Raw genomic sequence first — 26,436 nt, 5'->3', positions numbered from 1 at the left:
GAACTATTAATGTGTGAGTGGGAACCACAGGTCTTGGCACATGCAGCCTCACCTGTGGCAAACTATCAAAATGAATGTCTTGATGCAGCTGGCATTTACCTCTTGCTCTCGTAAAATGAAGACAGAATCAGTGTTGTTTTACACGCTGTACTTCTGGATGTATTCATTCGCTGCCGTGCATTCTCCACAGAACTCGTAAATAGTTGAATAGTATTCTGTTTTACTAGATCGACAAATATTCAAACTTTCTAACACTAAAGACATAAGTCATCTAGTTTCACACATAGTAGAATACTATCCAAATGGCCCTAGTTCTTAATACCTGCCACTGGGGTTTGTAATAGTAGGGGTATTTCTCTGTCATTGGAGTCCACTATGCACGTTCACTTCAAGTACGCTTGTTGCAAGAAAATTGATAGGGGGAAAAACTTTTTTGGATAGATTTTGTTATAGTCAATTCAGAAGTTGCTACTGTATCTTTCTTGAAATATAATTCTTTATTTCTTCATAAGGATAGTGTTTGAGGAAAAAATAAACAAATAAAAGGGGGAAAAATCAAAGTAACATTTTTTTCTTCTAAATTGTTGTTAAATTAATAATTTTAGAACAGACCTCTTTCAGTGGATAGGTACAATTTTTGGAAGGAAAGGAGGAGTTTTGGATGGTAAAAAGTGGCAACAAACATAAAGTAAAAGAAAGACAAATAGAGGTGATTTTTTTTTCAGCTACCTTGGAATCGATGGAAGTTTGTATTTTCAGTAAGAGCAAACGGAATAGAAAGAGGTAACGGAAACCCAGGGCAAACCAAAGTAAAGACAATTAGAATGATATCTACCATATAATGCAGTTTGTTTACCATAGCGTGTCCAATGCCTGCGTGCTTCAGGAGAAAACAGGGGGAGGAGAAAGAAAAAAAAAGAATGACAAACCGTGAACTCAATAAAGGACACTTCAAAAATAAATAAAGGAGATTTCGCCTTTTTGAGAAACAAAAACAGGTTATTTAATTTGAGAATAGGCGATAATAATCCAACCAATCAATCCTTGAAATGTCCAAAATTAAATAAAATTTGGATGATACAAATCATCCAAATAAAGAAATAAAGAAAGTAATTGGAAACTTTTTTTTTCTATTAAAGGGTTGTCCAAAAATAAAAGAGATAAAACAATATCATTATATTTGTTAGTACGTAAGTTCACACATTAAGTAGAAAAAAGAACAGATGACTCACATTCCGTGAATGACACAATGTTAGTTGTAAAAACTAAAAGGTAAAGGAAAACCAAATCACAAAAGAAAATTGTAAATTGGAGAATTCTTAAGCTTTTTGTTAGTAAAAAGACAAGAGTTAGCAAATTAATTTTCACATAGAGGGGTTGGGGGCAGATTGGGGGTTGGGCTTGTTTCTGAGTGGGGAAGGGAATGAAGGAAAAGCAGTTCAGTATTAGTAGTAACCACTTCTGCTAGTCTTGGCTGTGGGTGTGGCTGGTAGGAGGGACAAGCTCCTTAGAATCGGTGTTCCGTTGCACGGGGTGTGGCCAATCGTATTCCGAATGGTTGGCAGGTTATATTTTCCTAAGCAAACATTTTCTCAAGTTGCTTTTTCTTAAAGATCTTGTGCAAGAGCCAGTTTAGAGGGTATGGAGAAGCCAGAAGAAGAAAAAACCATATCAAAAGGTAAATGATCACAATTATCACAATAGTTAAAATAGCTAAGAGAATAAGGACAGCAGTATTGACGATGATAATCAGAAAGTTAAGGATTTTCAATTTCAATGAGGTATATAAGAAAAAGAAAAAACGAAAAATGACATTTATTGCATATTATAGCAGAGAAAAGTGCAAGAGAAAAGAAAGAAAGAAAGGAATGAAAGCCATTTGGTTCCTTTTGGAGATGCAGTATCATTGTGTCCTGAAAGAGAGAGATATTGTTATTCAAGTTGACTTCCAAAACACGCAATAACCCATATCCTCTGCCCCTAGGGAGAGAAACAAACACAAAATGGACACTGTGTTAGAAGTCGACTATTTATATGCACTTGATGACAAAAAGTTGCCTGGCTTTTCCTCACAATTCACTGTGAATGATGACAATGAAAATACTGTGTGCACCAATGTTGAATTTGCAAGTTGTCATATGATGCCTGTATGAAGCCTGATGTCATTTTAACCTTAATTCCCAACTAGAGGAGAAAGTATAGCTTTTAAATAGATGACTGTACTTCTCTCTGACTTGGTATGTTCATATCTCACAATGTTGTGCCAGACAGTAAAGATAGATCAATTATATACCAGTGTTACGTGTGTGTGTGTGTGTGTGTGTGTGTGTGTGTGTGTGTGTGTGTGTGTGTGTGTGTGTGTGTGTGTGTGTGTGTGTGTGTGTGTGTGTGTGTGTGTGTGTGTGTGTGTGTGTGTGTGCGCATGCTTGCGTGAGTGTGTACATTTGTGCTTATGTGCAAAAATGCAGTACAGAGCCTTCCCACTGGGCAAAACTTGGTTGAATCAATGTTGTTTCCACGTCATTTCAACAACAAAAAAGCAATGTGATGACGCTGAATCAATGTGGAAAACTGATTCGATTTGCAAAACGTCATCAACGAACGGGAATTCCTGATTTTATTCCAACCTACTTTTAACCTAAGTCCAATGGCATGGTGAATTTTTTAAAATTTATTTCATGTTGAATTCACGTTAGTTGACAACTCAACCAAATGTAAATCGAAACTAGCCGTTGAAATGATGTCAGTGCCCAGTGGGTTGTGGCTTTTTCTGTACATGCCCAAAGGGTTAACTTTGTGTGTTTATGAGTGGGAGTGAATAAGAGTGGCAGCAACACATCTGAACTCCACAGTGGCAGCGGGGTTAGTCAAAAAAAGAAGATGGCCGCTCACTGTTTGATCTGGGTCACCAAATCCGGGTAAGCAGTGTCAAGCACCCCCGCTCTGCCACTAATGATTTATGTTAATCCATTAATTAGGTAAATAAGTTCCAACAGTGGGTGTGAAATTTGCATATGTATGCCTCTGCCTCGTCAAAGACCCACACTGTGCTTGTGTGTCTAATCGTAACAAAACACAGACACAGATACATCAAACTCAAAATAGAGATTCAAAGGGACTGGGGACGCAAAACAATGGTTTATTAAATAAGACAAATGACGGTCTATGAAGGTGACAACCACTGTCTGTCTTTGTCTAACGGACAGATAGCAATTATGTGAATCCTCTTTTTTTTGTGAGAAGCGTGATTAAATATGACGTGTGTGGTGTTTCAGATCCCCCCCCCCCCCAGTGTTTGATGTCTGAATCCTGAACTGAGCTCGGATCTTTAAGATGCTCTTGCATTCAGGGAAAGTCACGGAACGCATGTGGAAAATGTATCTTCTCAGACTGCTGACGATCTTTGAATGGACATAAAAAGAGGGAGGAAGCAAAGTATGGAGAGAAGTCAGACTGAAGGCATCCCTTCATCAACGTTTTGGAGAAAGAGAAGACAAATTACACCCTGAATTGACCAAAGTCGGTATAGAGATCTTCGACCAACATTCCAGACCTACACTCCTCCTTTCTCTTCCAACCATGTCATTTTTATTTCTATTTAACCTTTATTTTATCAGGGAGTCATAGCGTGACCGCATGTTAAATAATTCAAGCGAAGACGGGCAAGGAAAGTCAGAAGGAAGAAAGAGGTATAGCTCAATATACCAGCTTCTGAAACCATCGGAGATCGCTTAAACTTTTATGAACCTGTAGAGTGAGAGGGAGAAAGACAGAGAGAAATAAAAGATGGCAGAGATCCAAAGAAATTGAAATAGAGTGTTCGAGAAACAGGGAGACAGAGAGAGAGACGGCGAGAGAGAGACGGCGAGAGAGAGACGGCGAGAGAGAGACAGAGAGAGAGAGAGAGAGAGACAGAGAGAGAGAGAGAGAGACACAGAGAGAGAGAGAGAGACAGAGATAGAGAAAGAAAAACAGAATAACAGAGACAGAAACATAACTGTCTCTCACGTATACTGGAACACACGTCTCAACCTCAGCCTGCCAGTGGGTTTTACTCAACAAGGCCTCCCTATTTTCAAAGTCTTCAGCTGTGGCATTGACGGCCCTCGTCCGCCCTCGCCTTCCCTGTCTGTAATTGACTCATATGGGACAGGGAGGCAGGGAGGAGGCGGTGGTCATTGTTTGCTGATGGGGGATAAAACTAATCGTGTAAACAAGGAGCAGGCCCCGATAAATAACTTTTTTTTAAAGCTCGCTCAGCCGCTCCCTGCATTATTAATGTGGGGAAGAGACTATAAAGAGCCATTAGCATTGTTTCACCATTGTAGCCTTCCACTTGCGGAATTGACATGCCTTCTCTGTCAACAGTCTGGGGAAAGTGGCAAATCGCTAAGGCCCAGAAGCAAATGAGATGACAGCCGGATCGTGTTGACTGAGCAGTAGTAAATGAGGCTATCAGGAGTTTGATCTTTACGTACATGTCACAACGGACAAAGTTGAACTATCACCGTGAGCACAATCGAGATAAATATTTAATGCGGCTGTAAAAAAGATCAATGGTTGGCCGGCTCTGAAAGGGCCCACTGTAGCATGGGTCTGTGTGGATTTATAACACATAACAAGAGAACTGTGAGACTGATGACCGGCTTTCATATAAATTTCCAATTTAGCCAATAATAGTCAGTGATAAAAAGGGACAGGGATAAATCGTATTGGCTGGAATGAATGGTTAGTATTTTTCATTAGACCTGAGGTAGTAGCGAGGGTAATGGGTTTTATAGAGTGGGATACGATTAGAGCACTACTCCTAGAACTCCTATTGAAATGGTCACATGGTTGATCATTCAGGGAACATCACCCGCTATGCCTTCAGAAAGTATTCATACCCCTTGACTTATTCCGTATTATGTTGTTTTACAGGCTGAATTCTCACCCATCTACCCACAATACCCCATAATGACAAAAGGAAAATATATGTTTTTAGACATTTTAGCAAATTTATAGAAAATTTAAGACAGAAATATCGAATTAATATAAGTATTCACGCCCCCGAGCCAATACTTTGTTAAAAGCATGCTTGACAGCGATTACAGGTGTGTGTCTTCCTGCTTAAGTCTTTAAGAGCTTTACATACTTGGATTGTGCAACATTATTCACCTCAATATTCTTCAAGCTCTGTCAAATTGGTTGTTGATCAATGCCAGACAACCATTTTCACGTCTTGCCATAGATTTTCTAGTAGACATGTCAAAACTGTAACTCGGCCAATCGGGAACATTCACTGTCTTCTTGGTAACCAACTCCAGTGTAGATTTGGCATTGTGTTTGAGGTTATTTTCCTGTTGAAAGGGGAATTCATCTCCCAGTGTCTGGTGGAAAGAAAACTGAACCAGGTTTCCCTCTAGGATTTCAAATAAAATGTTATTAGTCACATGTGCCGAATACAACAGGTGTAGACCTTAAAATGAAACGCTTACTTACAAGCCCCTAACCGGCAGTGCAGTTTAAAAAAATACAGATAAGAACAAGAGATAAAAGTAACAAGTAATTAGAGAGGAGCAGTAAAAAATAACAATATATACAGGGTGGTGCCGGTACAGAGTCAGTGTGCGGGGACACCGGTTAGTTGGAGTAATATGTACATGTAGGTAGAGTTAATTAAAGTGACTATGCATAGATGACAACAGAGAGTGGCAGTGGTGTGGAGAGGGGGGGAAATGTGAATAGTCTGGGAGCCATTTGACTAGATGTTCAGGAGTCTTATGGCTTGGGGGTAGAAGCTGTTTAGAAGCCTCTTGGACCTAGACTTGGCGCTCCGGTACCACTTTGCGTGTGGTAGCAGTGAGAACAGTCTGACTAGGGTAGCTGGAGTCGTTGACAATATTTAGGGCCTTCCTCTGACACCGCCTGGTATAGAGGTCCTGGATGGCAGGAAGCTTGGCCCCAGTGATGTACTGGGCCATTCGCACTACCGTCTGTAGTGCCTTGTGGTCGGAGGCCGAGCAGTTGCCATACCAGGCAGTGATGCAACCAGTCAGGATGCTCTCGATGGTGCAGCTGTAGAACTTTTTGAGGATCTGAGGACCCATACCAAATCTTTTCAGTCTCCTGAGGGAGAATAGGTTTTGTCGTGCCCGCTTCACGACTGTCATGGTGTGCTTGGACCATGTTAGTTTGTTGGTGATGTGGACACCAAGGAACTTGAAGCTCTCAACCTGCTCCACTGCAGCCCGGTTGATGAGAATGGGGGCGTGCTCGGTCCTCATTTTCCTGTTGTCCACAATCATCTCCTTTGTCTTTATCACGTTGAGGGATAGGTTGCTGTACTGGCAGCACATGGCCAGGTCTCTGACCTCCTCCCTATAGGCTGTCTCGTTGATGTTGGTGATCAGGCCTACCACTGTTGTGTCATCGGAAAAGGTAATGATGGTTTTGGAGTCGTGCCTGGCCGTGCAGTCATGAGTGAACAGGGAGTACAGGAGTAGGCTGAGCATGCACCCCTGAGGAGCCCCTGTGTTGAGGATCAGTGTGGTGTTGTTACCTACCCTCACCACCTGTGGGCGGCCCATCAGGAAGTCCAGGATCCAGTTGCAGAGGGAGGTGTTTAGTCCCAGGGTCCTTAGCTTATTGAAAAGCTTTGATGGCACTATGGTGTTGAATGCTGAGCTGTAGTCAATTAATAGCTTTCTCACATAGGTGTTCCTTCTGTCCAGATGGGAAAAGGCAGCATGGAGTGCAATAGAGACGGCATCATCTGTGGATCTGTTGGGGCGGTATGCAAATTGGAGTGGGTCTAGGGTTTCTGGGATGATGTTTTTTGTGAGCCATGACCAGCCTTTCAAAGAACTTCATGGCTACAGACGTGAGTGCTACGGGTCGGCAGTCATTTAGGCAGGTTACCTTAGTGTTCTTGGGCACAGGCACTATGGTGGTCTGCTTAAAACATGTTGGTATTACAGACTCGGACAGGGAGAGGTTGAAAATGTCAGGGAAGACACTTGCTAGTTGGTCAGGGCATGCTCGCAGTACACACCCTGGTAATCTGTCTGGCCCTGCGGCCTTGTGAATGTTGACCTGTCTAAAGGTCTTACTCACATCGGCTGTGGAGAGTGTGATCACACAGTCTTCCGGTACAGCTGGTGCTCTCATGTATGTTTCAGTGTTATTTTCCTCGAAGCGTGCATAGAAGTAGTTTAGCTCATCTGGTAGGCTCGTGTTAGTGGGCAGCTCTTGGCTGTGCTTCCCTTTGTAGTCTGTAATGGTTTGCAGGCCCTGCCACATCCAACGAGCGTCAGAGCCGGTGTAGTACGACTCGACCTTAGTCCTGTATTGACGCTTTGCCTGTTTGATGGTTCGTCAGAGGGCATTTCTCATAAGCTTCCGGGCTAGAGTCTCGCTCCTTGAAGCAGCAGCTCTAGCCTTTAGCTCAGTTCGGATGCTGCATGTAATCCATCGTTTCTGGTTGGTGTATGTACGTACGGTCACCGTGGGGATGACATCATCGATGCACTTTTTGATGAAGCCAATGACAGATTTGGTGTACTCCTCAATGCCATTGGCAGAATCCCGGAACATGTTCCAGTCTGTGATAGCAAAACAGTCCTGTAGCTTAGCATCTTGTTCACCTGACCACTTTTTTTATTGATCTAGTCACTGGTGCTTCCTGCTTTAATTTTTGCTTGTAAGCAGGAATCAGGAGGATAGAATTATGGTGTGTGGAGTATAGGTGGTCCAGAGTTATTTTTTCTCGTTGCACATTTAACATGTTGATAGAAATTAGGTAAAACTGATTTAAGTTTCCCTGCATGAAAGGCCCCGGCTACTAGGAGCGCCGCTTCTGAGTGAGTGTTTTTCTTGTTTGCTTATGGCGCAATACAGCTCATTCAATACTATCTTGGTGCCAGCCTCTGATTGTGGTGGTATGTAAACAGCTACAAAGAATATAGATTAAAACTTTCTCAGTAGGTAATGTGGTCTGCAGCTTATCATGAGAAACTCTACCTCAGGTGACCAATGTCTCGAGACTTCTTTTAGATATCGTGCACCAGCTGTTGTTTACAAAAATACATAGACCGCCGCCCCTTGTCTTACCAGACGCCACTGTTCTATGTACCGATGCCGGTACATCGTGTAACCAGCCAGCTGTATGTTGATATTGTCATCGTTCAGCCACGACTCCGTGAAGCATAAGATGTTACAGTTTTTAATGTCCCGTTGGTAGTTTAATCTTCCCAATAACTCGTCCATTTTATTGTCCAAAGATTGCATGTTTGCGAGCAGAATTGAGGGGAATGGGGGTTTATTTGATTGCCTCCTACTCCTCATAAGGCAGCCCGCCCTCCAGCCTCTCTTTCTCCGCCTCCTCTTCACGCAGATCACTGGGGTCGGGGCCTGTTCCCAAGGGAGCCGTATATCCTCCGCCTCTGGCTCGTCAGAGTCGTGAAAGAAGAAAAAGGATTCTGCTAGTCCGTGGTGAGTATTACAGTCCTGGTGTCTAGAAGTTATTTTCGGTCATAAGAGATGGTAGTGGCAACATTATGTACAAAAAAGTTACAAACAACTCAGATAAATGAACACAAAAACACAATCGGTTAGGGGCAAAACGTCTGCCTTCTGTTCCGGTGCCATTTTATCCTCCTGATTTTTCCTGTGCTTAGCGCAATTCAAATGTTTTTCCTGAAAAACTCCCCAGTCCTTAACGATTACAAGCATACCCATAACATGACGCATCCACCACTATGCTTGAAAATATGAAGAGTGGTACTCAGTAATGTGTTGTATTTGCCCCAAACTTATTTGCTTTGCCGCATTTTTTGCAGTTTTACTTTAGTGCCTTGTTGCAAACAGGATGCATGTTTTGGAATATTTTTATTCTGTACATGCTTCTTTTCACCCTGTCAATTAGGTTAGTATTGTGGAGTAACTACAATGTTGTTGATCCATCCTCAGTTTTCTCCTATCCTAGTCATTAAACTCAGTAAATGTTTTAAAGTCTCCATTGGCCTGATGGTGGAATCCCTGAGTGGTTTCCTTACTCTCCGGCAACCGAGTTAGGAAGGACACCTGTATCTTTGTAGTGACTGGGTGTATTGATATACCATCCAAAGTGTAATTAATAACTTCACCATGCTCAAATGGATATTCAATGTCTGCTTTTTAATTTGTTTTACACATTTGTTTTACACTACCAAAAGGTGCCCTTTGTGAGGCATTGGAAAAAGATCCCTGGTCTCTATGGTTGAAACTGTTTGAAATGCACTGCTCGGCTGAGGGACCTTACAGCTAATTGTATGTGTGGGGTACAGAGTAAATCCATGCAATTTATTATAGAGTTGTTAGGCACGTCTTTTACTCCAGAACTTATTTAGGCTTGCCATAACAAAGGGGTTGAACACTTTCAGCTTTAACATTTTTTTATAATTTGTACAAATTTCAATAAACATAATTCCACTTTAACATAATGGGGTAGGCCAGTGACAAAACATCAATTTAATCCATTTTAAATTCAGACTGTAACACAACAAAGTGTGGAAAAAGTCAAGTGGTGGGAATACATTCTGGAGGCACTGTAAGCTATCAGATGACTGGGAGGACACTAGACACAAGGTTGCTGAGGGATGTGTGAGTGTGCGTGGGTGCGTTTGGTGTGCACGCATGTACGCGCTCATGTTTGTGTTTGATCTGGCATATGTGTGTGTTTCGTATGCACCACATGTTGCAGCAGAGGTTCCAGTGGAGTATTGCTTTAGTGAGATCTACAGCAGTGTGGTCAGGGGAAGCCGAGAGGCGTCTTTTCTAGCAGGTAGTTAGTTCCGCTTTCATTCCAATCCTCTCCTTGATACTCCCCTTCCTTCTTTCCTTCCTTCCTTCCTTCCCTCCCTCCGCTCTCAACCATAACACCACAGCCTGGGCTCCCAGTAATGGAAATTGACAGAACAGCTCCAGGTGACAATATAAATGTCAGTGCAATTACGCTGGGGAGAGAGAGCTAGGCAAACAGGTGGGGCTGTGTGTGTGTGCAGCCACAAAAGAAAATGATGGCTAATAGTACCTAAGTAGACATTTCTTCTATGTTATTCCTCTAAAAGTATATCTCTCTCCCTCTCTTTTTCCCTCCGTTTGTATATTTCCAAAATGCTACCTGCAACATTTGTGAGTATGCTCTAATGGTCCAGAGATTTTTTACATAATTATAGGTCTGGTTAAAATGGCTGTAAGATGCAAACGAGGACATGAATAAACATGACAGTTGGTGACAGAGCTGTTAGTGGTAAACAAGGGGCTCTTTCTGAGTGAAAGGGGTTGAAGATGTTAATGTAGGCAAACACACACACACACACAAGCACTTGTTTGCACGCACGCACGTACATACACACGTAAGTTCAAGTGCCATATTAATTTGCATACAAACTACATAAAATCATACAAGCTACATATTAGCAAACAAATGGAAATGGGATGCGATGCAAAGGACATGCAGATGATTGCAATTGAGTAGCGATTCAAACTCATTTTCGTACATTGGCATGAGCTAATTGTCTTTGGCCAGAAGCTCTCTTCTACCTGTGTGCAGAACATCCAGTAGACTCATGAGAGCTGTTACACTGCATGCCATTTCACCCAACTGGTACACCGCATGCCATTTCACCCAACTGTTATACCACATGCCATTTCACCGAACTGGTGCACAGCATGCATTTCACCCAACTGGTACACAGCATGCCATTACACCAAACTGGTACACAGCATGCCATTTCACCCAACTGTTATACCGCATGCCATTTCACCCAACTGGTACACCGCATGCCATTTCACCCAACTGTTATACCGCATGCCATTTCACCCAACTGGTACACAGCATGCCATTTCACCAAACTGGTACACAGCATGCCATTTCACCCAACTGTTATACAGCATGCCATTTCACCCACCTGTTATACCGCATGCCATTTCACCCAACTGTTATACCACATGCCATTTCACCCAACTGGTACACAGCATGCCATTTCACCAAACTGGTACACAGCATGCCATTTCACCAAACTGGTACACAGCATGCCATTTCACCCAATTGTTACACCGCATGCCATTTCAACCAATTGTTACACCGCATGCCATTTCAACCAACTGTTACACCGCATGCCATTTCAACCAACTGTTACACACTGCATGCCAATTCACCCACAGATGAGCCCCAGCGGCCATAGTCGTCGATAGAGGGAGGTGATCGGTGGCTCTGCTATCGCGTGACTAGTCCTTGCTGGTGGGAATGTTATGGGAAAGGCATGGTTAACCCTACGAGAGCTGTGGTACTCTTTAGACTAGAGAGGGAGGGGATTAAATATGTTATGAGGTCAGGAGGTGGTGGCGCTGAAGTTGTTCATACCTCTCCTGTATGGAAATACAGTGTTAACCCTACGAGAGCTCGGATACTATAGTCTGCCTCGGTATCTCTATAGTGTATGCGATGAGGACAGTACTGGCACTGAAGTGGTTCATACCTCTCCTGTATGGAAATACAGTGTTAACCCTACGAGAGCTCTGATACACTATAGAGATACAGAGGCAGACTATAGTATGCGATGAGGACAGTACTGGCACTGAAGTGGTTCATGCCTCTTCTGTACCGGAGGCAGAAACATAAACAGGCTCGAGATGAAACAACAGCCAGCGGACTGGCTGGTTGCTAGGTGACAAAATGCGAGCGGGGAGAGGGGATGCAAGTGGAAGGGAGAGGAGGAATTGATTTGACGACTATTCTGCATTCTAGTGGCTTCCTCTCTGTGTCGATGAGGGTTGACGCTGTGGGATGGAGAGAGGAAGGGAAGAAGGGATGGAAGGGGAGGGAGAGGGGGGCATAATTGCAGTTGTTAGTTTGATGACGCCAAACAGAGAGGGATAGAAAAACAGCAGGAGAAGAGATGCAGAAGAATGTACAAGAAGCTCCGCTATTGATTGTGGTGCTGGTTGTTCTTTTCTGCTGCCTATGGAATGATTCAATCATTCCTCATCCCAAACAAAGGTAGAGCTAGCCTTTTCAAGCCCCTGATTCTCCGGTGTGTGTGTGCATGTGTGTGTCTGCACATGATTATGTCAAATCAAATCAAAGTTTATTGGTCTAGCGGGTGCAGAGAAATGCTTGTGTTACTAGCTCCTAACAGCGCAGTAGAATGTCAAACAAGTGCAAAAATAGTCTAAAAACGAAAAACAAGAGTGGGTGCCTATTCGTGCCTGCTCGTGCATGAGTGTGCGTGCACGCACAGTGTGTCCTGCCTGCAGCACATCAAAGGCAATGTGTTGGAGGAGCTGAACTCAGGGCACTGGGAACCTCAGAGCAAGACGCTCGGAGCAGTACGCTCAGCACCTAAGAACAAGACAAATCTGTTTGATCCCACAATTAATCCAATGGCTGAAACCAAGGTCTAATTATATAGAAAAATAAGACATGGGATAGAGCACCAGACAGAGAGAGAAGAGAAAGAGAATGAGCAGAGAGGGAGAGGGAGAAAAAAAGAAAGAGAGCGAATAGGAAAGATGTTCAAGACTTCAAATGTCTCAGTCACCAGACGTAAGCTAAGCCTTCTCCCCAGTTCACAGACACACGAGCAGCAAATACTTTGTTGTTAAGCCACAGAGGGAATAAATGAAAGCCTTTCATATTCCACCACTTCCTAAACTGTGCTCTACATCCCAGAGAAGCTTTCTCTCTTTCACTGCAGGTAGAGTATCACACACATGGACACACACACACGTGGATACACACACGTGGACACACACACACACGTGGACACACACACACACACACACGTGGACACACACACACGTGGACACACACACACGTGGACACACACACGTGGACACACACACACACACACACACACACACACACACACACACACACACACACACACACACACACACACACACACACACACACACACACACACACACACACACACACACACACCCACCCAACCCTCCCATCCTCATACACTCCCCGATGTCCTGCAGCTCACCCTGTCTGGATCGTGTTTCCTATTGGTTGTAGGTCCCCCGAGGGCCTAAGGTGCCTGTTCTGCACACAGACAGATAGACAGCCCCTGACTGTGCTTACTGTATTACCCTCTTTCAGTAAGTGGTTTGGAATGAGACCTAAAGATCCAAACAATGGGATACTGCAAGAAAGATCCCTGCTCCCCTTTTCTGTCAGCAGCAGTATATGAATAGCATGTCTGTGTCTCTTCCCTGTAGCCTGTGGTTCATATCAGGTTTAGCTGTACAGTCGCTACATTTCAGTGTATTGGTATCGGCATTTCCATGGTTTACATGTTGCAAAAACCAGCCTTTCAGCAAACTTGAAGTACTAGATTCCCCTAAGAAAGCACAGATAACATGATACATTAAACCACTTAGAGCGGAAATGAACCCACTGGGCACACGTTGCTTCCACGTCATTTCAATGAGATGACGTTGAACCAACGTGGAAAAGATGTTGAATTGACGTCTGTGCCCGGTGGGAATCGACTGAAGTGGGAGAGATGGGGATATTGGCAGAATCTCCTTAATGTTCATCCTCTCCTGTCGAATCCTATCATCTCTGATGGGGAGCACTCTATAATCAAAAAAACGATTTCAGGCAGAGCGCAAACTCAATGAGGAGGCTTCATTCATAATGGCAGGAGATGTCTTTACTCGCTCAAGTCAGTGTGTGTGTGTGAGTAGTATCAAGGCCTTTCGCAGTTCTCTCCCTGATTAGGACACTGCTTCTGACCAGAGCACTATGGGTCCTGGGAAAAAGTAGTGGACTATATATATATATATATATATATATGGGGAAAAGGGTCTGAATTGGGACAAAGCCTAGTTGAAAGGAGCATGGAGAGGATATTGATTATTGAGGGTAATATACAGTGGCAAGAAAAAGTATGTGAACCCTTGGGAATTACCTGGATTTTCTGCATAAATTGGACATCAAATTTGATCTGATCTTCATCTAAGTCCCAACAATACACAAACATAGTGTGCTTAAACTAATAACACACACATTACTGTATTTGTCTGGTCTATATTGAATACATCATTTAAACATTCACAGTGTAGGTTGGAAAAAGTATGTGAACCCCTAGGCTAATGACTTTTCCAAAAACTAATTGGAGTCAGGAGTCAGCTAACCTGGAGTCCAATCAATGAGACGATAGGGTCTAGTTTCCTGAATTTCCGGCTGACTGACTTGCTCAAAGTAAACTGCCTGCTACTCAGGCCCAGAAGCCAGGATATGCATACAATTGGTAGCATTGGATAGAAAACACGTTGAAGTTTCTAAAACTATTAAAAATAATGTCTGAGACTATAACAGAATTGATATGGCAAGCAAAAACCCGAAGAAAAATCAACCGGAATGTTTTTTTTTTAGGTCCCAGGCTCTTATAATGGAAACCTATTGTTCCTATGTAATTCCGTCTCCCAGATTGAAATTCCTATGGCTTCCACTCAACAGTCTTTATTCAAGGTTTCAGGCTTGTTTTCTTTTAAACAAGCAAGAATTTTGAGTTTTGGTCAGGAGAGCACCGGAACAATATCAGTCTTTCGGCGCGCGAGGGAGAGGGCGCGTGCTTACTAAATTTGCTTTCCTATTGAACATGCTACTTTCCGTATGAACTATTATAGGACATTTACATTTTATAGTACCTGAGGATTAAATAGAAATGTCATTTAACTTGTTTGTATGAATCTTAGTGGTAGCTTTTTGGACTCATTTGTCTGCATGTTGAACGAGTGGATTACTGAAATCGATGGCGCCAACTAAACTGACTTTTTGGGATAAAGAAGGATTTTATCTAACAAAACGTTGTAGCTGGGACACATTGTGATTGAAAACAGAGGAAGATCTTCAAAAGTAAGTGATTTATTTAATCGCTATTTGTGATTTTATGAAGCCTATGCTGGTTGTAAAATATGTTGATGTGGGGCGCCGTTCTCAGACATTCGCATGGTATGCTTTCGCCGTAAAGCCTATTGTAATTTGGACACCCTCCAATTTCACCGGATGTTGTCAGCTGGTGTCCCACTACAGGGATGCCTATCCCTAAGAATTAAGAAGAATCCTAGAGTGTCAGCTGAAGACTTACAGAAATCTCTGGAACATGCTAACATCTCTGTTGATGAATCTACGATACGTAAAACACTAAACAGGAATGGTGTTCATGGGAGGACACCACGGAAGAAGCCACTGCTGTCGAAAAAAACCATTTCTGCACATCTGAAGTTCGCGAAAGAGCACCTGGATGTTCCACAGCGCTTCTAGCTAAATATTCTGCGGACAGATTAAACTAAAGTTGAGTTGTTTGGAAGGAACACACAACACTATGTGTGGAGAAAATAGGCACAGCACACCAACATCAAAACCTCATCCCAACTGTAAAGTATGGTGGAGGGAGCATCATGGTTTGGGGCTGCTTTGCTTCCTCAGGGCCTGGACAGCTTGCTATCATCAAAGGGAAAAATGAATTCCCAAGTTTATTAAGACATTTTTGCAGGAGAATGTTAGGCTATCTGTCCGCCAATTGAAGCTCAACAGAAGTTGAGTGATGTAACAAGACAACGACCCAAAACACAGAAGTAAATCAACAACAGAATGGCTTCAAGAGAAGAAAATATGCCTTCTGGAGTGGCCCAGTCAGAGTCCTGACCTCAACTCGATTGAGATGCTGTGGCATGACTTCGAGAGCGGTTCACACCAGTCATCCTAAGAGTATTGCTGAACTGAAACAGTTTTGTAAAGATGAATGGTCCAAAATTCCTCCTGACCGTTGTGCAGGTCTGATCCGCAACTACAGAAAACATTTGGTTGAGGTTATTGATGCCAAAGGAGGGTCAACCAGTTATTAAATCCAAGGGTTTACATATTGTTCCACCCTACACTGTGAATGTTTACAGGGTGTGTTCAGTAAAGACATAAAAAAAGTATACTTATTTGTGTGTTATTAGTTTAAGCAGACTGTGTTTGTCTATTGTTGTGACTTTGATGAAGATCAGATACAAGCTTATGACCAATTTATGCAGAAATCCAGGTAATTCCAAAGGGTTCACATACTTTTTCTTGCCACTGCATGTCTGCTATTGTGAACAGAATGAATGAAGGGCATGTTTATAAATAGGCAATTGTGAATACAGAGTTGGTATGTTGTGTGTCATGTAGTAGATGACATTTGTGCATGCCATTTATTTTGTGTGAAGCAACAACTTTGTCGTGCAGCGGAGACAGTCAGCTAAGTGGACTTGTGGATGTGTGCATGTGAATGCATAGACCTATATGCTTCCATGCTTACACTCTTAGGAAAAACGATTGCAAAAGGGTTCTTCGAAATGTCCCCATTTGCAGAACCCTTTTGTGTCCCGGGTTGAAGAGTTCCATGTAGAACCCTCTGTGGAAAGGAACCAAAAGGGCTCTACCTGGAACAAAAAAACGGGTTCTTCAAAGGGTTCTCTTATGGGGACAGCCAAAGAACATTTTTAGGTTCTAGATAGCAGCTTTTATTGTGTAGCCACCCTTCCTGGTTGTCCATTCGTATTGGTCCGTTGGGCTTGCTGCATTGGTTTGCATTGTATGCATGGGTGCTTTTGCTGCAGTATATGTCTGTCTGTCCAGCCACTTAGCCATGGAGTATTGCAGCACGGTCACCAGTGCTTAAAGTCTACAAACCGTACATGATAGAATCTCATTATGTCACAGCCGGAGAGAAGAGGAGGAGAACCGTGGGTAGGAGGAGAGGAAACGGGAAGGGACGCCTGCCTGCCTGCCTGCCTGACTCTCTGTGTTTGAAGGAGCCTCCTCCATGATGAGAGGTCACTGTGAACGTCCTTGCCTGTCCATCATCCATATACCACAGGGACCATCCACACTGCTCTCAGACTCAGTCTGTTACTTCTCCCCAGCCCTGCAGTACAGTATTATCTCTCCCTACACAGGCCTGCAGTACAGTATTACCTCTCCCTACACAGGCCTCAGTACAGTATTATCTCTCCCTACACAGGCCTCAGTACAGTATTATCTCTCCCTACACAGGCATGCAGTACAGTATTACCTCTCCCTACACAGCCCTGCAGTACAGTATTACCTCTCCCTACACAGGCCTGCAGTACAGTATTACCTCTCCCTACACAGCCCTGCAGTACTGTATTACCTCTCCCTACACAGGCCTACAGTACAGTATTACCTCTCCCTACACAGCCCTGCAGTACTGTATTACCTCTCCCTACACAGGCCTACAGTACAGTATTACCTCTCCCTACACAGCCCTGCAGTACTGTATTACCTCTTCCTACACAGGCCTGCAGTACAGTATTATCTCTCCCTACACAGCCCTGCAGTACTGTATTACCTCTCCCTACACAGCCCTGCAGTACAGTATTACCTCTCCCTACACAGCCCTGCAGTACTGTATTACCTCTCCCTACACAGCCCTGCAGTACAGTATTACCTCTCCCTACACAGCCCTGCAGTACAGTATTATCTCTCCCTACACAGCCCTGCAGTACTGTATTACCTCTCCCTACACAGCCCTGCAGTACAGTATTACCTCTCCCTACACAGCCCTGCAGTACTGTATTACCTCTCCCTACACAGCCCTGCAGTACAGTATTATCTCTCCCTACACAGCCCTGCAGTACAGTATTATCTCTCCCTACACAGGCCTCAGTACAGTATTACCTCTCCCTACACAGCCCTGCAGTACAGTATTATCTCTTCCTACACAGCCCTGCAGTACAGTATTACCTCTCCCTACACAGGTCTACAGTACAGTATTACCTCTCCTTACACAGGCCTCAGTACAGTATTAACTCTCCCTACACAGGCCTGCAGTACAGTTTTACCTCTCCCTACACAGGCCTCAGTACAGTATTACCTCTCCCTACACAGGCCTGCAGTACAGTGTTACCTCTCCCTACACAGGACTACAGTACAGTATTATCTCTCCCTACACAGGCCTCAGTACAGTATTACCTCTCCCTACACAGGCCTCAGTAGAGTATTACCTCTCCCTACACAGGCCTCAGTACAGTATTACCTCTCCCTACACAGGCCTCAGTACAGTATTACCTCTCCCTACACAGGCCTCAGTACAGTATTACCTCTCCCTACACAGGCCTCAGTACAGTATTACCTCTCCCTACACAGGCCTCAGTACAGTATTACCTCTCCCTACACAGGCCTCAGTACAGTATTACCTCTCCCTACACAGGCCTCAGTACAGTATTACCTCTCCCTACACAGGCCTCAGTACAGTATTACCTCTCCCTACACAGGCCTGCAGTACAGTATTACCTCTCCCTACACAGGCCTGCAGTACTGTATTACCTCTCCCTACACAGGCATCAGTACAGTATTACCTCTCCCTACACAGGCCTACAGTACAGTATTATCTCTCCCTACACAGGCCTGCAGTACAGTATTATCTCTCCCTACACAGGCCTCAGTACAGTATTACCTCTCCCTACACAGCCCTGCAGTACTGTATTACCTCTCCCTACACAGGCATGCAGTACAGTATTACCTCTCCCTACACAGCCCTGCAGTACAGTATTATCTCTCCCTACACAGGCCTACAGTACAGTATTACCTTTCCCTACACAGGCATGCAGTACAGTATTACCTCTCCCTACACAGCCCTGCAGTACAGTATTATCTCTCCCTACACAGGCCTGCAGTACAGTTATCTCTCCCTACACAGGCCTCAGTACAGTAGTACCTCTCCCTACACAGGCCTGCAGTACAGTATTACCTCTCCCTACACAGGCCTCAGTACAGTTTTACCTCTCCCTACACAGGCCTGCAGTACAGTATTATCTCTCCCTAAACAGGCCTGCAGTACAGTATTACCTCTCCCTACACAGACCTCAGTACAGTTTTACCTCTCCCTACACAGGCCTGCAGTACAGTATTACCTCTCCCTACACAGGCCTGCAGTACAGTATTACCTCTCCCTACACAGGCCTCAGTACAGTATTATCTCTCCCTACACAGGCATGCAGTACAGTATTACCTCTCCCTACACAGCCCTGCAGTACAGTATTATCTCTCCCTACACAGGCCTGCAGTACAGTATTGTCTCTCCCTACACAGGTCTACAGTACAGTATTACCTCTCCCTACACAGGCCTGCAGTACAGTATTATCTCTCCCTACACAGCCCTGCAGTACAGTATTACCTCTCCCTACACAGGTCTACAGTACAGTATTACCTCTCCCTACACAGGCCTGCAGTACAGTATTACCTCTCCCTACACAGGCCTCAGTACAGTATTACCTCTCCCTACACAGGCCTCAGTACAGTATTACCTCTCCCTACACAGGCCTCAGTACAGTATTATCTCTCCCTACACAGGCATGCAGTACAGTATTACCTCTCCCTACACAGCCCTGCAGTACAGTATTATCTCTCCCTACACAGGCCTGCAGTACAGTATTATCTCTCCCTACACAGCCCTGCAGTACAGTATTACCTCTCCCTACACAGGCCTCAGTACAGTATTATCTCTCCCTACACAGGCATGCAGTACAGTATTACCTCTCCCTACACAGCCCTGCAGTACAGTATTATCTCTCCCTACACAGGCCTCAGTACAGTATTATCTCTCCCTACACAGGCCTGCAGTACAGTATTATCTCTCCCTACACAGGCCTCAGTACAGTATTACTTCTCCCTACACAGGCCTCAGTACAGTATTACCTCTCCCTACACAGGCCTCAGTACAGTATTACCTCTCCCTACACAGGCCTCAGTACAGTATTACCTCTCCCTACACAGGCCTGCAGTACAGTATTACCTCTCCCTACACAGGCCTACAGTACAGTATTATCTCTCCCTACACAGGCCTGCAGTACAGTATTATCTCTCCCTACACAGGCCTACAGTACAGTATTATCTCTCCCTACACAGGCCTGCAGTACAGTATTACCTCTCCCTACACAGCCCTGCAGTACAGTATTATCTCTCCCTACACAGGCCTGCAGTACAGTATTATCTCTCCCTACACAGGCCTGCAGTACAGTATTACCTCTTCCTGCACAGGCCTGCAGTACAGTATTACCTCTCCCTACACAGGCCTGCAGTACTGTATTACCTCTCCCTACACAGCCCTGCAGTACAGTATTACCTCTCCCTACACAGGCCTGCAGTACAGTATTATCTCTCCCTACACAGGCCTCAGTACAGTATTCTCTCCCTACACAGGCCTCAGTACAGTATTATCTCTCCCTACACAGGCATGCAGTACAGTATTACCTCTCCCTACACAGGCCTGCAGTACAGTATTACCTCTCCCTACACAGGCCTCAGTACAGTATTATCTCTCCCTACACAGGCCTCAGTACAGTATTATCTCTCCCTACACAGGCATGCAGTACAGTATTACCTCTCCCTACACAGCCCTGCAGTACAGTATTATCTCTCCCTACACAGGCCTCAGTACAGTATTACCTCTCCCTACACAGGCCTCAGTACAGTATTACCTCTCCCTACACAGGCCTCAGTACAGTATTACCTCTTCCTGCACAGGCCTGCAGTACAGTATTACCTCTCCCTACACAGGCCTCAGTACAGTATTATCTCTCCCTACACAGGCATGCAGTACAGTATTACCTCTCCCTACACAGCCCTGCAGTACAATATTACCTCTCCCTACACAGGCATCAGTACAGTATTACCTCTCCCTACACAGGCCTGCAGTACAGTATTATCTCTCCCTACACAGGCCTGCAGTACAGTATTATCTCTCCCTAAACAGACCTGCAGTACAGTATTACCTCTCCCTACACAGGCCTCAGTACAGTTTTACCTCTCCCTACACAGGCCTGCAGTACAGTATTATCTCTCCCTAAACAGGCCTGCAGTACAGTATTACCTCTCCCTACACAGACCTCAGTACAGTGTTTCCTCTCCCTACACAGGCCTGCAGTACAGTATTACCTCTCCCTACACAGGCCTCAGTACAATTTTACCTCTCCCTACACAGGCCTGCAGTACAGTATTATCTCTCCCTACACAGGCCTACAGTACAGTATTACCTCTCCCTACACAGGCCTCAGTACAGTATTACCTCTCCCTACACAGGCCTCAGTACAGTATTACCTCTCCCTACACAGGCCTCAGTACAGTATTACCTCTCCCTACACAGGCCTACAGTACAGTATTATCTCTCCCTACACAGGTCTACAGTACAGCGTTACCACTATTTACCACTGGGTGGAGCTGTGATTCTGAGTTGTGTTTCTTCTCTTTAGGATTCCATATCCTCTCACCTAATTCTCTGCCACATTTTCACCATTATGAAGCTGACAAATCAACAGGTTTCAGGTGAGCGGTGGTGGAAGAGAAAACACACAAAGAGAGAAAAAAAAATAACTGAATGATTAGTCACCAGCTTGAACAGTTTGGGAAGCTCATTGTAGCAACTGCTGTTGCCAAACAACACAGTAAAAGCATTTAAAATCAACGGAATGAAATCAAGCTAGGCATTAAAAAGGATTGGAAATTGTGGCTTTAGAGCTATTAGAACAGGTATAGGCTGGTGAAGACTGGGGAGAGGGCTATCCTGGCGGTATGGCATCATGTCGAAAGCAGGGTGTATAATATGAGCTGTGTGTGTGTGTGTGTGTGTGTGTGTGTGTGTGTGTGTGTGTGTGTGTGTGTGTGTGTGTGTGTGTGTGTGTGTGTGTGTGTGTGTGTGTGTGCGTGTGTGTGTGTGCGTATACATACACAGTGCATTCGGAAAGTATTCAGACCCATTGACTTTTCCCACATTTTGTTATGTTACAGCCTTATTTTTTAAATCAATTTTAGAAATACACACAATACCCCATAATGACAAAGCGAAAATAGGTTTTTTGAAATGTTTGCAAATGTATTAAAATTAACAAACAGAAATACCTTATTTACAGAATTATTCAGACCCTTTGCTATGAGACTTGAAATTGAGATGAGGTGTATCCTGTTACCATTGATCATCCTTGGGGTGTTGCTACAATTAGATTGGAGTCCACCTGTGGTAAACTCAATTGATTGGACATGATTTGGAAAGACACACACACCTGTCTATATAAGGTCCCACAGTTGACAGTGCATGTCAGAGCGAAAACCAACCCATGAGGTCAAAGGAATTGTCCGTAGAGCTCCGAGACAGGATTGTGTTGAGACACAGATCTGGGGAAGGGTACCAGCATTGAAGGTCCCCAAGAACACAGTGGCCTCCTTCATTCTTAAATGGAAGAAGTTTGGAACCTAGAGCTGGCCACCCGGCCAAACTGAGCAATCGGGGAATCGGGGGAGAAAGGCCTTGCTCAAGGAGGTGGCCAAGAACCCGATCGAAACTCTGACAGAGCTCTAGAGTTCCTCTGTGGAGATAGTTGACCTTCTGGAAGGTTCTCCCATCTCTGCAGCACTCCACCAATCAGGCATTTATGGTAGAATTGCCAGACTGAAGCCACTCCTCAGTAAAAGGCATGCCAAGCGTCACGTCTGGAGGAAACCTGGCACCATCCCTACAGTGAAGCATGGTGGTGGCAGCATCATGCTGTGGGGATGTTTTTCAGCAGCAGGGACTGGGACACTAGTCAGGATTGAGGCAAAGATGAACAGAGCAGAATAGATAGAGATCCTTGATGAAAACATGCTCCAGAGCGCTCAGGACCTCAGACTGGGGCAAAGGTTCACCTTCCAACAGGACAACAACCTTAAGCACACAGCCAAGACGACGCAGGACTGGCTTCGGGACAAGTCTCTGAATGTCCTTGAGTGGCCCAGCCAGAGCCCGGACTTGAACCCGATCGAACATCTCTGGAGAGACCTGAAAATAGCTGTGCAGCAACGCTCCCCATTCAACCTGACAGAGCTTGAAAGGATCTGCAGAGAAGAATGGGAGAAACTCCTCAAATACAGGTGTGCCAAGCTTGTAATCGGTATGTAATCGAGACTGTAAACGCTTCCAAAGGTGCGCCCGCAAGGTACTGAGTTAAGGGTCTGAATACTTATGTAAATAAGCTATTTCAGTTATTTATTTGTAATACTTTTGCAAAAATGTATTGTGTGTAGATTTTAGAATACGGCTGTAACGTAACAAAATGTGGAAAAAGTCAAGGGTTCTGAATACTTTCCGAATGCACTGTATGTGTGTGTGTGTGGGTGGGTGTGTTCTCCTGCATGTGTATGAGTAGCATGATCTGCTCCCAGAGGATTTATTGATTAGCAAGGAGCAGAGTGAGTGCAGGTCAGGTGTGACAGGTCAGGTCAAGGCCATCAATATCCTCCCTCAACCAACCAGGCAGTTAGTGGGGTGAAGGTAGTGTAAACGTAGAGCTCCTTAATGCATAGGGTTCCCCTCACATCAACAACAAGGATACATAGAGGTCTCCATTTCTCTGGGGATTACTAGAGCAGAGGTTGAGGGCATGTCCACTATGCCAAAGGCCTTTGTGTTGTCTTATAGGCTATTAAGAAGTGTCATGACAGTAGCATCATATAATGCCTCTCAAACAATTAAATAGTGGCAATGTACACTCCCTCTGCATGTAGTTGGACTGTTTGGCTCTGTACTCCAGTATTTTGGATTTGAGATCAAATGTTTTATATGAGGCGACTGTGCACAGAAGGCCACCTTTTATTTGAGGATATTTTCATACATACAATATATGTTTTACAGTTTATAATTGAAAGCACTCTATGTATCTAGTGTCATTAGTATTTAGACACATTCACTTATTGTGCATTAAAATAGTCAAAGGTTTAGTTTTTATTCCTTGCATGCAATGACTACATCAAGTTTGTTACTACAAACGTGCTGGATGCGTTTACAGTTAGTTTTGGTTGTGTTTCAGATTAGGTTTAGTCCAATAGAAACAAATGGTAAATAATATATTGTCATTTTGGAGTCACTTTTATTGTAATTATGAATAGAATAGGTTTCTGAACACGTCTACATTAATGCGGATGCTACTTTACCATGATTACAGATAATCCTGAATGAATCGTGAATAATGATGAGTGAGAAAGTTCCAGAGGCATAGATATCTTACCCCCCCCCCAAAAAAAAAATTCTAACCTCCCATGTTATTGGTAACAGCTACCATGTTTTGGGAGTATGATCTTTGTACCTCTGTAACTTTCTATAGCTGTGTGTGTGGGTGTGGGTGTGGGTGTGTATGTGTGTATGTGTGTTTTACAGCTGTCCAGGTGTGTGTGTATGTATGTAGTATAGATGTGTTTGTAGTATAGCTGAGTATGTGTGGTATAGCACAGCTCGGTGTGGATCATTACAGTGGGACTGGTGGTGGGTGGCTGGGATCAGGGACAAAATCTCTAGAATCATGTCAGCTTTCCAAACTCATTAAATCTGTTTCAACCTGGCGAGCAAACGCCCTCGCAGCAAAAAATATCTGACCCCTGCCATGCGGGAAGAATGGAGCTGCATCAGAAAGCGGATGTTTTACAGGCTCCTGACCAATTGTGCTATTTTCTGTATTTTTTTTGTGTCTATTTCGGTGCTGATGTTAACTTTTTTTGTACATAATGTTTACGCCATTGTTTCCGACGACCGAATAGAGCTTCTAGACATTAGAACAGCTATCCCTAACCTTCACTTGGACGAGGACTTCTACTTTGAGGCGAAAGACATCTAGATTTTTCTGGACCAGGCCCAAATCCCCGACGATCGAAGGAGGAGAAGACGGCGCTATTATAGAGGCAGGTGCACGGGCACCCTGAAGAGACTACGGAGGCGAGTGAATAAATCGCCTCAACCCTCTGTTCTATTGGCGAATGTCCAATCGCTGGAGAATAAACTGGACGAGCTCTGTTCGAGACTATCCTATCAACAGGACAGTAAGAACTGTAATATAGTATGCTTCTCAGAGTCATATCCAAGAGTCATATACATATAGCTGGTTTTTCTATGCAACGGCAGAACAGCAGAGTCCAGTAAGATCAAGGAGGGTGGTGTGTCTCTCTTTGTCTACAACTGCTGGAGTGCAATCTCTAATATTACATTAAGGAAGTCTCAAGGTTCTGTTTGCCTGACTTAGAATACCTCATGATAAGCTGTAGAATATACTACTTAACAAGGGAGATTTCATCTGTATTTTTGTAGCTCTCTATTTACCACCACAAACCGATTCTGTCTCTAAGATCGCACTCAACGAGCTATTTACGGTCATAAGCAAAGAAGAAAATGCTCATGCAGAGCTCTGGATGCCAGTGATTTTAATGCAGGGAAATTGAAATCAGATTTACCTCATTTCTACCAGAACGTCACCAGTGCAACTACAGGAAGAAAAAAAACTCTAGATCATCTTTACTCCACACACAGAGATGCATACAAAGCTCTCTCTTGCCCTCCATTTGGCAAATCGGACCATAACTCTATCTTCCTGATTCCTGCTTACAAGCAAAAACTCAAACAGGAAGTACCAGTGACACGCTCAATACAGAAGTGGTCCGATGAAGCTGACGCTAAACTACAGGACTGTTTCGCTAGCACAGACTGGAATATATTCTGGGATTCATCCGATGGCATTGAGAAGTTTACCACATCAGTCACCGGCTTCATTAATAAGTGCATCGATGACGTTGTCCCCAGAGTGACCGTACATACATATCCCAACCAGAAGCCATGGATTACATGCAACGTCTGCACTGAACTAAAGACTAGAGCTGCTGCTTTCAAAGAGCGGGACAATAATCCGGGCGCTTATAAGATATCCCACTGCACCCTCCGACGAACCATCAAACAGGCAAAGCATTAATACAGGACTAAGATCGAATTCTACTACACCAGCTCTGATGTTCATAACAGGGTTTGCAATCTATCAAAAATTACAAAGGGAAACCCAGCCGAGAACTGCCGAGTGACGCAAGTCTATCAAACGAGCTAAATGCCTTCTATGCTTGCTTTGAGGCAAGCAACACTGAACCATGTGTGAGAGCACCAGCTGTTTCGGATGATTATATGATCACTTTCTCCGTAGCCGATGTGAGTAAGACCTCCAGGAGGCCAGATGGATGGCACTACCAGCTGCCAAGTGTCTTCACTGAAATGTTCAACCTATCCACAACCCAGTCTGTAATACCTAAATGTTTTCAACAAACCACCATAGGTTACCTTTGGGTTCTTGGTCACAGGGACAATCTAAATGACTAGCTCCCGTAGCACTCACATATGCAGCCATAAAATGCTTTGAAAGGCTGGTCATGGCTCACAACACCATAATCCCAAAAACCCCGGCCTCACTCCAATTCACATATTACACAATCTCTATTGCAATCCACACTTCCCTTTCCCACTTGGATAAAAGGAACAACTACAGTTGATGTCGGAAGTTTACATACCCCTAGCCAAATACATTTAAACTCCGTTTTTCACAATTCCTGATATTTAATCCTAGTAA

General features: G+C 44.1%; 1 protein-coding gene across 8 annotated transcripts in view; it reads right to left on the bottom strand.

The window, feature by feature from the left end:
* LOC129835211 (neurexin-2-like) overlaps nucleotides 1-26,436 on the bottom strand; it is a 616,507-nt gene that overhangs the window by 115,440 nt on the left and 474,631 nt on the right. For 5 of the 8 annotated variants that reach the window (XM_055900712.1, XM_055900716.1, XM_055900717.1 and 2 more), the window contains one exon: nucleotides 836-880. The exons of 1 other annotated variant lie outside the window; for it this stretch is intronic. In XM_055900712.1, coding sequence (XP_055756687.1) covers nucleotides 836-880 — 45 coding nt within the window. The remainder of the gene's footprint in view (nucleotides 1-835; nucleotides 881-26,436) is intronic. 2 more of the 8 variants (XM_055900714.1, XM_055900715.1) reach the window with 1 other exon arrangement.

The sequence above is a fragment of the Salvelinus fontinalis genome, chromosome 36 (genome assembly GCF_029448725.1).
Source record: "Salvelinus fontinalis isolate EN_2023a chromosome 36, ASM2944872v1, whole genome shotgun sequence".
Classification (NCBI taxonomy): Eukaryota; Metazoa; Chordata; class Actinopteri; order Salmoniformes; family Salmonidae; genus Salvelinus; species Salvelinus fontinalis.
Note: the sequence above shows the minus strand (reverse complement) of the source record. Positions and strands in the feature narration are given on the sequence as shown.